Source organism: Vulpes vulpes, chromosome 1 (assembly GCF_048418805.1).
Source record: "Vulpes vulpes isolate BD-2025 chromosome 1, VulVul3, whole genome shotgun sequence".
In the NCBI taxonomy this organism is placed as follows: domain Eukaryota; kingdom Metazoa; phylum Chordata; class Mammalia; order Carnivora; family Canidae; genus Vulpes; species Vulpes vulpes.
This window is the reverse complement of record NC_132780.1, coordinates 168,782,962-168,797,428: the sequence shown is the minus strand read 5'-3', so window position 1 is coordinate 168,797,428 and position 14,467 is coordinate 168,782,962. Positions and strand designations below refer to the sequence as shown.

Here is a 14,467-nt window from a genome sequence, read left to right as displayed (position 1 = left end):
CGCGAGAATCCTACCAATCTGTTATCTAGCTTCTAACTAATTTTCTGTGGAAGAGATACGTGAATGTGTATTAAACATAACAGCATTTACTTTCAAAAAAATTAATCTCAGGTAGTATCTTTTCTCCAATCTATTTACCCATTTTATACCTGTTTTCAGATACAATTTACTCTGTGTTTGCCTACAATAAACAACCTTAGTTCGATAATAAATGACATGGGTGGAGGAAGACTAAAAGAAGAGACTTAGGTACACTAAAGCTGGTTTTAAAGTTAAATTTGGAGATTTAATGGATCTTTATCTTGTGGAAAAGGTTTTAATATATTAAATTAAAGCAATCTTTTGCTAATTGCCTGTTTGTGTTTTTCTTACATTTACCATATTAGCAAAGTAAACTTTTTATCTCTAGGTTTTCCAGATCTCATCTTTTTTGTTATTTTGTATATGTAGTTCATATCTTTGTTTTACTTGTTGCTTCTTTCATTTTACTTGTTTCTATGGCAAGGTTGCTGTTTTGGTGGGTGGAGATAACAAGTACTGAGGAACCTGATTCTTAAAAATGTGTGAGTGTTAAGGAAACAGTTTTGCCTTGAAAAATAGCTTTACTACACAAGAATCCAGTTCACACTGAGAAGCTTATGCATGCAGAGAAGTCTTAGATCTCATCTACATTTATAGTTTTCTCTGAGAAAACTAGTTTGAACAATGACAGCAAAGTTTCATGTAAAATTAGATTATAAATCTTAGTCTGCTTTAGTTTAGATGTGTGGCCTTAGGCAAATTATTTCGTTTTTTAGCCTCTCAACTTCCTCACTTGTAAAATAGGGATAATACCTACCATACTTGGTAATTTGGAAACTTAATAGCAAAGTAAGGCACAAAATAGACTTTAACAATAAATGTTACTTTCTGTCCTTTCTTCCTATAATTTTCATTTAATTATTTTGCTCATAAATCTTGAGTACATTTTTTGGAGACAAAGTTCTTATCCTTTTTTATTTTCACTGTTATATTTTGACATATTTCCAGTATTTGACTTATTCTGCAGTTGGTTCTTAACATATTTGGCACTGGGCTAAGATCTGGAAGTTACAGGGTTAATTTTTTTCCTCATATGAGTATACTTCTTACATAACTATTAGAAATACTGTATATTATTATAAATCTCTAAGATTTAACATTTGACACCTAATTCAGTGAATTAAAAGATTATAATAATCTGTGGTTTCTTTTCTGTTCATTTATCCTTTGCCTAATATTCTGTTAAGTCTTGTGCCATTTTGCCCTCAACTCAGTCCACGCTTTATCTTTAGTTAGGCATCTGTTCATCACTTACTTAAATTCATTTGTTTTGATCTGTTATTCTCTCAGTGACCGTTTTTTTCTTTCAGAACTCATTTTCTTCTATCATTTACTTCTGTTTTTCTAGTCTTAATAGTTTTCTAATTTGTGTTCAATCATTTCTGACTTAGCTGTATTTTCGAGTTTTTATTTTTTGGTCTTGGCATCTACGTTTTAATCTGTCCTCTGAATGATATTTATTTACCTTTGTTTTTTTCTATTATACTGTTAGGACCTGGAGGATAGAGATAATGTTTTGTTGCTCTTTATGGACCCAACTCCTCAGCATTCGTAAATATTAAATGAAGAGGTAGTTAGGTAATTGATGTAATTAATGAAGGGTATGGGTGAGAAAAGTTAAGAATGATGTTCATATTTCCATTTGGCAGAGGCTTTGTTTTTTTAATTCTCTCTTCCCTACTCTTCTCCCATCTCCAGCTTCCCTATTTCCTTCTTTTTTGCCTTCTAAGAACAGGTAGCTATGAGAGGCTCCTGGGACTCACTGCATTTTTGTTTTAAGGGAAATAAAGTTAATGTTCATTGTGCCAGAGTACCAAATTTATAAAATAGACATTATTGTTTATATTTTTCCTTTGCTTAAATTTTTTTTCAAATTTATGATTGACCAAAAAAGGGGGAACACTTTGAAGAATGACATTTACGTAGGTGAGTTCAAACTGTTGCTCTTATAGCTGTGCTTTATTTATTTATTTATTTGTGAATAATGAGAGGAAGTTCTTTGTAAGGTCATAGTTGTGATGAGAGGTATCATCTGTGCCCCTTGTCCTCCTGTTGTGATGTGTCTGGCAAGCAGTTGCAGTAGTAATTAGCAAGCACTAGCCATCCATTACCCCTTTTAGTTTGTGTTCCCTATTTTTCCTAATTACTTATTGGATTTGATGTTGAATTTCATATCTATATAAGTGTAGCAAATTATCTGATTTTCTTCATAAAGTCTCTGACTTTTTATTTTTAATTTCTTCAGGGAACATTTGAAATTAAGGATTGAACATCTTCCTAGACATCTTGAAACTGGGAAGTCCATGATCAGGCTGAGTAGATGTTTATATAAACAGAGCAGTAATTTATTCAGCTCCTTAAGGAAGACACAAGGGGAAAAATGATTTTCCATAAAAGTCTTTAAAAATAAAAGAAAAACTGTTCAGTAAGATTTACTTTTATAACCTGAAGATTTGATTGTTTAAGGTCAGTATAAATGTTAGTATATAATACCTTCAAGTTTACAAATATTTGTCTTGTTTGCTTTTCATAGCAACACTGCAAGATACCCTCAATTATATTGAAGAAACTGAACCTTAAGAGATAGTGACCAACTCAGTTACATCCTTGGTTATTTTGTTTCTGATCTTATATGCAATTAACTTTATGTCATGTTTATTTAGCACCTTTTTGCCTTCTCTGTGAAATTCTTTATGCATTAGCCTTGAACTACCCATGTCCATTTATTGATTTAGGTATAGGAACCTTGGAATTGTGCTTCAGAATGTGAATTTTAGAAAGAGTAAAATGTGGTGTGTTCTTTAAAGTTTATCTCTTACCAGATAAATGCTTAGTTTGAGAGAAAATCATTCAGTTTTTGAGAAAGACTTTAGAATCTTGTTGGCAAACTAATTTTTTTTTATAATGAAATTTTGTTTTTTGAACCCTTTGATTTCTTCTGCAAAATCGGCTTTTGCTTTTAGTTATATCCCTTCTCATTGTGGTCAAGAGATAAAACTGCAGTTGGTTATCCTAAAGCAAATCTTACATTATTCCCATTTCTTTTTCCTTAAAAACCTTCAGCTTACTGTTTTTGGGAAATAGTCCAGAATGCCTGACCATAGCTTAGAAAGTACTCTGCAGTCTGCCCCCCTACCATCCCATCCCTTCTCTTGACACTTGCTCCTCTGTGTGCTAGCCATATTTGACTTCCTTACGTAGCTTGAATACTATGTTCTTTCCAGCCTCGGACCATTGCACATACTCTTGCCTCAGCGTAGAATGTGCTCCCTTCCTAACAGCATTCTTTGGCTGTTCCATATTCAGGTCTTAGTTTAAATGTCCATTTTTCAGAAAAGCCTGACTCACTGATATCCAATCCCTCCTTCCCCTACCATATATTTAGGACCCTCTGCTGTATATTTCAAGATTTTTCTGAACACTTTTTTTGCTGACACTTCTTGTTGTAAGTCCTTGTTTCATGTCTGTCTTCCCTGAGACTGCAGTCTCCATGAGGGTAAGTACTGGTACTGTGTCTTTTCTTTTTCTTTGTTAGATCCCTTAGTTCATACTTGGCCCTTGTAGGTGCTGTATAAATGCTTGTTGATTTAAAATTGAATGATTAAAATGTTTGGCATAAAACCATATAACTTTTAAAGAGTGAATTTTTATTAAGATTAGTATAAAAACTTAAAAATATTTAGAACTAATAATGTTATACCATTTTATTATTTTCTGATTGAAGTAGTATTAGACTAGTTTCCAAAAAGAAAAGAGGAGGAAGAATAATACAAATCAAGTAATTTTACAACTCTAGTAAATTATCTTAGTAATTGTAATGTCTGTGTTTTGGGAGTTCTTTTGCTTGTGCTTGTTACGTACTTGGTTCATGAGATTTTTTTGCTTTAACTCTTGGAATTATCTCTTTACTTACTGTATTTTATTTCAGTATTTGCATTCTCCTTTTTAGATCTTATCTTTGTGATATCCCCTAGATCTCAAAAATATGATGTGTTTCATAACAGAAGGTACAGCTAAAGACCAAATTGAGTATGTAGAGATTTGAAGGGTAGCTACTGTGCATTATAATTATTTTAGTTACAGTACTAAAATAAAGAGAAACTCTCCTGGTGCTGTGTTGCCCAGGTGATTATTTTTCTTTTCTGTTCTCTCTTGCCTTCCCCGTTTTTTGTGGACGAAAGGTTGTTTATAGGATTTTCCTTGTAATGTTGCAACCCCCTTCTACTTTAACTGAAGTTGGGAATTTTGTTTGTTATAATAGTGGTGATTTATTTGTCCTTGTTCTTGTGTTGGTTGGTTGCTGGTTACTGGTGCAGGATGACATAAGGACCAGATGATAGTATAGAAATAAGCCAGTCTGTGTTGAATTATTTCCCAGATGAGATAATCTGACCCTCAAATTATGAATATTTAGTGGTTAATCCCTACTAATGTCTATGTTAGTAACCCCAGGAGAATTATTGCCGCAGGCTTTTCAATTGTGGCTCTACATGAGTTAAATGTTAAAAAAATTCCTTCTTATATGAATTCTTCCCAAATAATTGAACCTACATGATCTTTGATATATTTCTCTTTTACCTTAAAATTTTAATGGGATAGATTTTAGAAGCAAAACTTATAAACAAAATTGATGGCTCTTTTTATTATTTTAATGGCTTTTGAATCAAACCAGATGTGAATTCTTTATAGCTTATCATTCAGTCCATTGTAAAATTGGCAATGGTTATTGTCTGTTTTATGGTATAGAATTCTGATACTTCAATATGCTTTGTTTTGAGTGTTTCTTTTTTTTATGGTTAAATAAATTTAAATTTCCTTACATCTTTATCTTTGGGCCTATTTTTCTCAGTCTTTGAATTTAAATTAATCTCTTTAGACAGTTTAGATTTCTCATATTGCTCTCTTGAGTTCCTTCAGGTAGACTGAGCTATACTTTATTTAATTGAAAAATTAACCAGAATAAACAGATGCTCAATAGAGAAAACTTGGAAAACAGAGAATGGCTCAAAAATCAATCTGTCTCTGGTTATCTACTATTAATAGTTTGGCATATTTTCTTCTAGTCTTTTTTTTTTTTTTTTTTTTAATATCTGTTTACTTAGTAAGAGTGTGCTCTTTGGGGTCAGACTGCCTGAATTCAAACCTGGGCTTCACCTCTGTCTTTCAGTTTCCTTACTGGTAAGGAATATGCCCTTATTGGGGATAATAGTAGTACCTAACTTAAAGGATGGGTGAAATTAATTGAGAATTTATGTAAAGTGCCTGGTGTGTACTAAAGCCTTCAGTAATATTAGCCATTATTTTCCAAATCAGCTACACATAATAGTGTTCAATAGCCATTTTTTTCCCACATTAGGTATTATGTTATATTTTGACATTTACCCACATTGTTATTTGAAGCAGGTAAAACTTTTTTTATCATTAGATTCTTCAAGTCCTTCTGGTAAGACCCTCTCTAGCTATATATCCTGGTTTCTCTTTTCTCTTCATAGCTATTTTCTCCAGATATTTGATTCCTGGCTTTAGCATAACTTCTCTTTTTGAGATGTATATGGTTATTTTCTGTGACCCCTTAATCATAGACTCCTTCTCGTTAGAACATTTTTGTGGTTCTTTAAAATGAATAAAGTTTTATGTATCAAATACCTTAGACCACACAATACATTTGTCTAATGGAAATTTTGAGATCATCAACACCACAAATAGGCAATTTTTTGGACTTGTGATGAATTTGGAAGGCAATTTGCCTTCTGAGTTCCTGGTCATGGATCAGGCATTATTTTGTTGAGAAAACTAATTATTGTCTAGCAGTAAAGCAGTTTGGAATTTGTTTTCATGTGGTCTTGCTTCCCTGTTTATTACCAGTTTTGTAGTTCACTCAAATTTAGTTTTATAGGTTTTCAGACTCTTGTTTTATAGTTATGAGTTACTAATTTTACATTTAGAAAGCCTTTATTAACACAGATCATGGAGATTAAAATGAAACCTAGGTGCTGATTATCCAGAATTCACTCTTTTCTGCTTTATGAACTGTTTGTGTGGTTATTAGTTAATTGTAACTACCTTTGCATTTTACTTAAAGAAATCCTGGGAGCTTTCCAAGCATTTTTTGTTAACCAGAATTACAGAATAGAATTAGTCAAAATATAGTATGAAATGAATTTAACAAGAAACAGTTAAAATCATCTTATAAAGTACTCCGATATTTTTTATCTGAGTACCTCTTTAAGAAAAGAGCCCAAGTTGTACTGAGATACCTGCTGAGTTATATAGTCTGTCTGCCCTTGCTTCTTCATCTACCTTTTCTCTTGTCACAGAAATTAATTCTTTGGGATTTGGAATCTACAGCCACATGCTTCTCCTTGCATTTGTTATGCCACCAGCAGGGCTTTACTTTCATGAGCTGGCAGAAGTTGCACACACTTGTTCTGGGGCCTTCCAGTTTAGATTGTTAAGGGAAGACAGCTTTCCTTCTGGAATAGACATTGTATAGCATGTTTTACTGTTCTTTGTTAAAAAATAATAATAATAACAAACCCCAGAAAAACTAACCTCTGCATTTTTGTTAATTTATAGTAATTTACATTTTTTTCCAACTCATCTTTTTTAGCAATGGTTAATTTTAATCTTCGATAATTTACTGCGATTGCACTATATATTCTTGTCCATTTTACAAAGTATCTAGCAGAAGGAGAAAAAATTCTAAACATTTTGGAGGGAAGTGATAGTACTTTTGCTTCAGTTCTTTTTTGTTTGCAGAGATTTTACCATGTATTTTCAAATGTCCTCAAAATTATAGCTACTGAGGTTATTGCAGATGCTCTTTCTTGGCAGCTACCCATTTTTTCCTTTTGAAACTTGGTTCAACTAATACAGATTTGTATACAGATTTCCCTTGTTTCAGATGATACAGATTTGTATAGTGAGGAAAACTAAGATAACTCTGGTTATGTTTATCTTTTTCTAAAATCATCTCTACTGAAAACTTGATCCCAGCTATAGGAAGAAAGCATCAATGTTTCTAGATAGAAAGATGTCAGTTATTTATAAGTAGATGAAATTAACCTTAAATTTCCAAAAAAATTATTTTTTTAACTTCTCAGCAATCTTCAAATAAAATAATAATCAGACTGAGACACTTAAAAATGGATGCATATGATGAATAGCCAAATAAATATTAAAACATCATTAGTTACAAAATTAAAATTTTGGTGCAGTGATCTAGCACAGAATATACAAATAAAATAATTTAATCACAATTTAATGGGCTAAAGAAGGATTAGTAAATGAAAAGTCTGGAACAAATGGTTGGTTATTTAGGGGAGAAAAAATGTCTTTAGAAATTTCACCCCAGTGTATACTAAAACTCCAGATAAATTAAGGAGTTAAATGAGAACTTTAAACCAGAGAGGTAAAAGAAACTAAGTGGATATTTATTGTACTGTTGGCTGGTTGGGCAGACTTTTTATATTAAATCAGAAGTTATTTTAAAAAGGAAAAAATACTGATAAAATTGAAATTTGTGAAATTGTGAGATGTCAAAGAACAGCATAATTTGAAAGTCAAGTATATTGTGGAAAATGTTTCTAGAAAGTTGACAGAGAAACTTCCTGAAAGTCCTCAGAGTATCAGGTTTGAACACAGGTCAAATTTGGAGGCCAACTCTTACTTCACAAAGGAATACAGGGAAGTCTTCGTAAAATTTTTTAAATGACTAAGTGATAAAATTATAGATTTTTTTTCTTTCATTTATGTTATTTTCTACACTTAATAAAAAAATCAATTTTTGAAAAATAAGTATAAACTGGGGAAAAATGACTTGGGGGATTTAATTTATTGTCCTTATATTTAGAGAAGTAATGGATATGAATCCACTGGTTAGATATTATATAGTTACATCTAACATTAAGAAATTGTGTGCCTGGGATGCCTGGGCATGATTTTGGAATTCCGGGATCGAGTCCCGCATCAGGCTCCCTGCATGGAGCCTGCTTCTCCCTCTGCCTGTGTCTCTGCTTCTCTCTCTCTCTCTCTCTCTGTGTGTGTCTCTCATGAATAAATAAATGAAATCTTTTAAAAAAAAATTGTGTGCCTTTTGTTTAGCTCTAATAGTTCTGTAGACTTGTACACATAGACTTTGTCTCAAAGACTGTTTTGAATGATTTGCTGTAGGTAACAGTTTTCATCATTTTGTTCCTTTTCTGTCTTCAAATTTTATGTATTTACTTTCACTTATTTTTAAAAAAGATTTTATTTGAGAGAGAGCATGTGTGCACGTGTGTGGGAGCGGGAGGGAAGAACAGAGGGAGAGGACAGACACAATCATGCTAAGCCCCAACTCCATCCCTAGACCCAGAGATCATGATTTGAGCCAAAATCAAGAGTCCATCGCTTAACCACTAAGCCACCCAGGTACCCCTCTTCAAATTTTAAAAAGACTGATATATTTCAAATGGGTAACAGTGATTTCTTAAATGTTTACTTACTGTTCTGTTTATTAGGATATTGAGTAAAATATGTTTACTTTTCTCTTTCCCTCCAGATTAAATCTTTTTAGTAGAGCAGTTGAAATGAAGAACTATTTAGAGATATTTTGGATATATAATCTGTTCAATAAAGAAATCCATTTTTGTTTTATCCCTTAAATATAATTGTTTTATTATATGTGTAATTTATTCATAAAATTCACCAAATACATTCTGATCATCTACTGAGTGCCAGCCATCATTGTCAGCTTTTTAAAGTAATCTAAGGACAAAAAAAGACAAAATCTGCAACATATGGAGCTTTTATATAAATTCTAGTTGGGGAGGTATAGACAGGATATAAACAGTGAACATATGACCAAATAAATATTATAACATCAGTTGATAAGTGTAAGAAAAAGAACAAATACAGAGCTAAATAAAGGGGGGGAACAGGCGTTAAAGGTGATGGTAGGAAATGAGTTGCAATTTTCAATGGACTGATCAGGTTAGGCTTCATTGAGAAGTGACAGAAATCTGAGAAAAGACTTGGAGCTGGTCGGAAGAATTAGCTATATGTGGGGAGAGTATTCTGGCTGAAGGGAACAGCCAGTGCAGAGACCCTACATTAGGAGGATTCCTCCTTTGTTGTGAGAGTGGGGGAGATTAGAGTGGCTGGAGCAGACCAAGTAAAAGGGTCTCAAGTAGCAAGAGAAATAAGAGAGGTAATGAGAGATAAGATTATGCATGGCCTTGGTATGCTTGATGTGTAAGGAATTTGGTATTCTGAATGAAATGAAGATCATTGTAGTTTGATCACAGGAGTGTTGTTACAAAGCAACCAATTAGGTTGCTTTTGAAATTCACTACAGTCTTACTAGCAAAGGTGACATTTTTAACTGGTGTTAGATAGTAAGAAAGAATTTGCCAAGTGAAGGAAGATAGAAATTTGCTTTGGCAGGCTTAATTTAAGAATACTTCCCATCACCATACCCAGGAAAATAAATGTACTTTCAACCCAAGTCCTATATGCTAACTTGATCTAAGGTTAAAACTATAATAATGTCATATTAGGAACTTATTCCTTTGTGACCCCTTATATCTGTTTAACCATACTCATTTTAAAAATTGATGTTCTAGTTTAATAAAATTTAAGGAGTTTCTGTAATCCAAGAGACATTTCCTTTTTACTCAAAAATCCAATTAGTCTATTAACAGTTTTTTAAGAAAGTGAATAATTGCCATTTGCCTTTCTGCCATAAAACTATAGATTAAATTGAACCATCTTGTGTATCTTATTAACTAAGATTCTTTTATATACTTTTTCATTTAAAAGGTCCTATACTCAGTTGTGGGAAAAATGAATAAGACAATTTCTTTTCCTTAGGGTACTTAAGATCTGGTAAGGGAGATAGACATTATGCAAATGTATGGTAAAAGAACATGAATTCATTGAATGAGAGTCCTAAAACATCCTCCTCTCTACCTTTGTAAAAATTTTCTGTGTGATCTTCTCAGGCCTACAAATTCAGCTTCCTCAGGTTTTCCTCAACTATTGAAGCATACTTATATTTTCTAACTCCCTCTCAAGTTTGTCCAGCAACTTCTAAGCTGCAAATTCTACATACTATTCTCTGTAGTTTATCTTTTAGTTATTGTTACACGAGTTTGTAATTTGTCTGAAATCAAGGATATTCAGTAATTATTTTTTTTAAAGATTTTATTTATTTATTCATGAGAGACACAAAGATAAAGGTAGAGACATAGGAAGAGGGAGGAGAAGCAGGCTCCATGCAGAGAGCCCCATGCAGGACTCGATCCCAGGACCCTGAGCCAAAGGCAGACAGAGATACTCAACCGCTGAGGCACCCAAGGCATCCTGGATAGTCAGTAATTAATTAAGCATAACAAAAGTAGTATACAACTATAGTTTTAATTACAAATGTATTTCAAATAATGTTTCTGGAAAGTTTGATTTTAAAAGTTGACTATAAAGTAGCCTTTTGAAAAAGATTTTTTTTTTTCTAGTTGACTCCTATAATAAAGATTTAATCCCAGTTTAGAAAGTTTAGGGGAAAAAAGTGTTAAAAGCAGCAGCAATATTTCTCTGTTAGGTATATTTTGCTTAGAAAATACCATCAACTCAATTTTTAAATGGTCTTTATAAAAAAATTATTTAAAATTTTGACATGTATGTGTTTGATTATTAATAGTTTTGATATTGTTTGATATTGTTTTGATAATTATCTCTAGTAATCATATTTTATACCTGAAAGGTGTTAAATGTCTTTAAAAAATGTGTCATTTTGAGAATTTTGTAAATTTTGGATGAAAGGAATTAACTACATCTTAGTAACACTGTCAACATTGTGTTATTTATCATCAGTTATTTTCTTACAGAATAGACAGGTGCGTCTGAGATGTCATTGATGCTAAGTGCTTGGATAAGAACATTTGAGTCGTCTTTTGGCAAGGCAGTTGATGTCTGTGGGTTTATGGGATTCTTACTCTAAATCAGTTTGGAACCAAAGAACTAGAGGATGTCTTTCACCAGGCTATTTCTGTGCATAAGGAAAAATGTATCAGATTTATTAGAAACTTAATGAATCACTGTTACTGTATCACCAGCTTAGGCCTAAATATGCTAGTTTACAACTGTCAAAGCTTGTCTCAGTCCCAGATGTTAAAAATAGATTGTAGCATAGTTTATGTACTAATAGCAAGAGGTGTATTCTATTAGAATATAAAATAACCGGGATACCTGGGTAGCTCAGCAGCTTAGCACCTGCCTTCTGCCCAGGGCATGATCCTGGAGACTGGGATTGAGTCCCACATCAGGCTCCCTGCGTGGAGTCTGCTCCTCCCTCTGCCTGTGTGTCTGCCTCTTTCTCTCTCTGTCTCTCATAAATAAATAAATAAAATCTTTAAAAAAAAAAGAATGTAAAATAATTGATATAGTAAAAGAACATATGAATATAACATAACTATTCCTTGAAATGTAATGCAGAGCATTTTTCTACATTCTCCTCACAAGTCGACAAGATTTTTTTTTTTTTTTTTGCTTTTAAATATAGTGTGAGCCAAACACTTGCTGTATGTGGATAAAATAATACTGAGATTTTTATGATATGCCATGATACTTGTATTTCATCAACTTTAGGACATAATTGCTGGGCTCTAAATCTAGATTAAATAGTATTTTGTATATATATTTAAATTCCTTTGGGACTAAATTCAAGTGAGAAGCTGTAGTGCTTACTATGCAAAGTAGATGGCAGTCACAGAAAAAAGCCTTAGATTAAAAGTAATTTTTAAAAGTATATTAAAAGGAAACTATAAATGAATAATGAACCTGCAGATCAGTCATATATTTATTGAGCACTTTCGTTGTCTATAATTATCAGAATAAAAAGTCCATACAGTAGTAATTTAGATGGAAGAGAATATTTTGGGCTGGAGTCAGCCCAGCAGGCTCTGGGCAGAAGATAAATTTCAGTCCTACCTTGAAAGATGGTTAAAATGGATGACAAAAAGAGCTAATAGATTCTACAAAAGAAATCATTATACAGGTGTTTGGCAAGATCCCCAGTTTAATTACTTCTTAAAATAATGCAGGGAGTTATTCCTTTCTCTGCATTTGTGCAAAGTTTTTTTTAAACATCATATGGCATGTCAAAGTTATGTGTTCAAGAATTGCTGGTTGGTAAAAGTAAAAATGACTGGATCCAGTTTTAACTCCTTTTGTAAGAAAACGTATCTCATGGGGGCATTTTAAAGAAATAATATATAAAATGTTTTTGGTTTTTAAGAGTACTAGCAAGAGAGTAAAGTCTAAATTTTAGTCCTAGCTTAATATCTCATGTACTTTCTGACGTTAGTCATATAAACTGACTTTGCTTATTTGTAAAATGAGGATGATGCCTGACTTAATTCCAGTAAAACTCGGAACCATATACATTAGAAAGCATCTTTATTTTTACCAACATATGAGAAGTTGAAATATGTGAAGTCTTAAAAAATGAAAACAAAAAATTAATTTCTGAATTATACTCATTTCCCCCTTTGTCTTGGTAGCGGATACTTTGTTTTCACGGAAGCTGAATGGGAAATACAGACTTGAACGACTTGTTCCAACAGCGGTATATCAGCACATGAAAATGCATAAACGAATTCTTGGACACTTGTCATCTGTATACTGTGTAACTTTTGATCGAACTGGCAGACGGATATTTACTGTAAGTAATTTTTGAAGTATTATCTTAATCCATATATGGCATCGAAGAAACATAGTTGAACTTGAAATAGAACTTTTGTTTCTTCTAATGAAAAACTGGATATTCAGGTATTATTCAGCTTACTATGATAAAAGATTATACTTGAAGTGGACTTGATCCAAGTTTGAAATATTCCTTAAAGACATGTTGTAGCCCAGGTACAGTTATATAATGATGCTATATTATTGATAAATTTAACTCCCAGTATTATATCAAACATGCAGTTTAACATTTTATAAAAATATAAAAATTTCAGTTCTATACCAAGGACTTTTCTAAAGTGTGTTAAGCAAATTAGAGAAGACTATTAAATGTATCTTTTTATATTATCCTTAGTACCTCATTCTTCAGTATATTTGATGTGTTTAGAGGCTCTTTGGGTTTATTTGCTGTGTTTCTTTTAACTTGTTAAATGGAGAAAAGCAGAGCTTTTCAGCTTTGAGAAAATTACTTTTGGAAAAAGTTCTATTTATTTTTAGGGGCTTTAATATTACATCCGCTAGGGATGATAGTTACTACACTATTCTTGAACTTAAAATTAAATACTACCCTGTGGGCTGAAGGTATGTATGCATTCATTCACAAAGTCCTTCATTTTCTTTGAAGTAAGAAACTGGGAAATGGAAATTAAAATAGAAATTTCTGTCTCTTGTCTTTGGAGAGCAGCTGTAAATTTTACACAGTTGGGGACAATTACAGATCCCTCTTTTAAGTAAATATGCTTGTAAACTGAAATTTATTTATATCTACTTCTTTATCCATATATATCCAGTCACCTGTAAAACAGCTTCAACAGCAGGATGTGGGAAAGGATCTCCATACATATCTTTTCCCTGACTCTAATCCACTCAGACATTTGCATATCATTTCTTAGATTAGTAATCTCTTTCTCCTTCTCTTTTATTTCCATTGTTCTCTGTGAAGCAAAATAAAAGTGAAATTTTCTGATCATTATTTCCAGAGTGGAGAACAGGTATCTACATATTTGCTAAAGTGCTTGATATATCTACTACAACAGTAATTTGTTTTCAGGGGTAATGAAAAATTATATTTCACTTTTTCAAGTTCAGTATACTACTATTTAAATTCAGTTCTCAAGGTAAATTTGGCATTTGTAATTTTTAAAAGAACTTTTTCAAAAATGTAATAAACGGAAATAATGAAAAAGAAGCATTACATTGAAGTTATAAAAATATAACTTAATTTTTGGTGTTAGTAAAGCATCTTCTGGGGATTCTTTAAAAATGGTGGGATGGTAAGCATTTGTTGTACATTATGAAACATTTTGTGTGTTTTGTGTGTGTGTATGTGTGTTTTGTTTTGAATTAGATACATAGTCTCCTTAAATTTTTTTGAAAATGCAGTGAAATAATGTGCTGTTGCTGTCTCCTGAGTTAAGTAGAGTAGGAGGTAAAGAATTGGAAGAACAGCATTTTAAACCGGAGGATAACAAACTACTCCTGTGGGCCAAATCCAGCCTTCTACCTCTTTTTGCAATAAAATTTTATTCAAACATAAGCATGCTTAATTGTTTACGTATTGCCTGTGGTTGCTTTTGCACTACCAAATGGCAGAGTTGAGTAATTTTGACAGACTAGCATGTGTGAGTACTTATGACTGTATTTTCTAAGATAGTTATTGGCCCTG

At 32.3% G+C, this 14,467-nt stretch overlaps 1 protein-coding gene across 3 annotated transcripts in view; it reads left to right on the top strand.

The window, feature by feature from the left end:
- PHIP (PHIP subunit of CUL4-Ring ligase complex) overlaps positions 1-14,467 on the top strand; it is a 127,308-nt gene that overhangs the window by 21,334 nt on the left and 91,507 nt on the right. For all 3 annotated transcript variants that reach the window (XM_072735780.1, XM_072735778.1, XM_072735789.1), the window contains exon 7: positions 12,621-12,781. In XM_072735780.1, the coding sequence (XP_072591881.1) occupies positions 12,621-12,781 (161 nt within the window). The remainder of the gene's footprint in view (positions 1-12,620; positions 12,782-14,467) is intronic.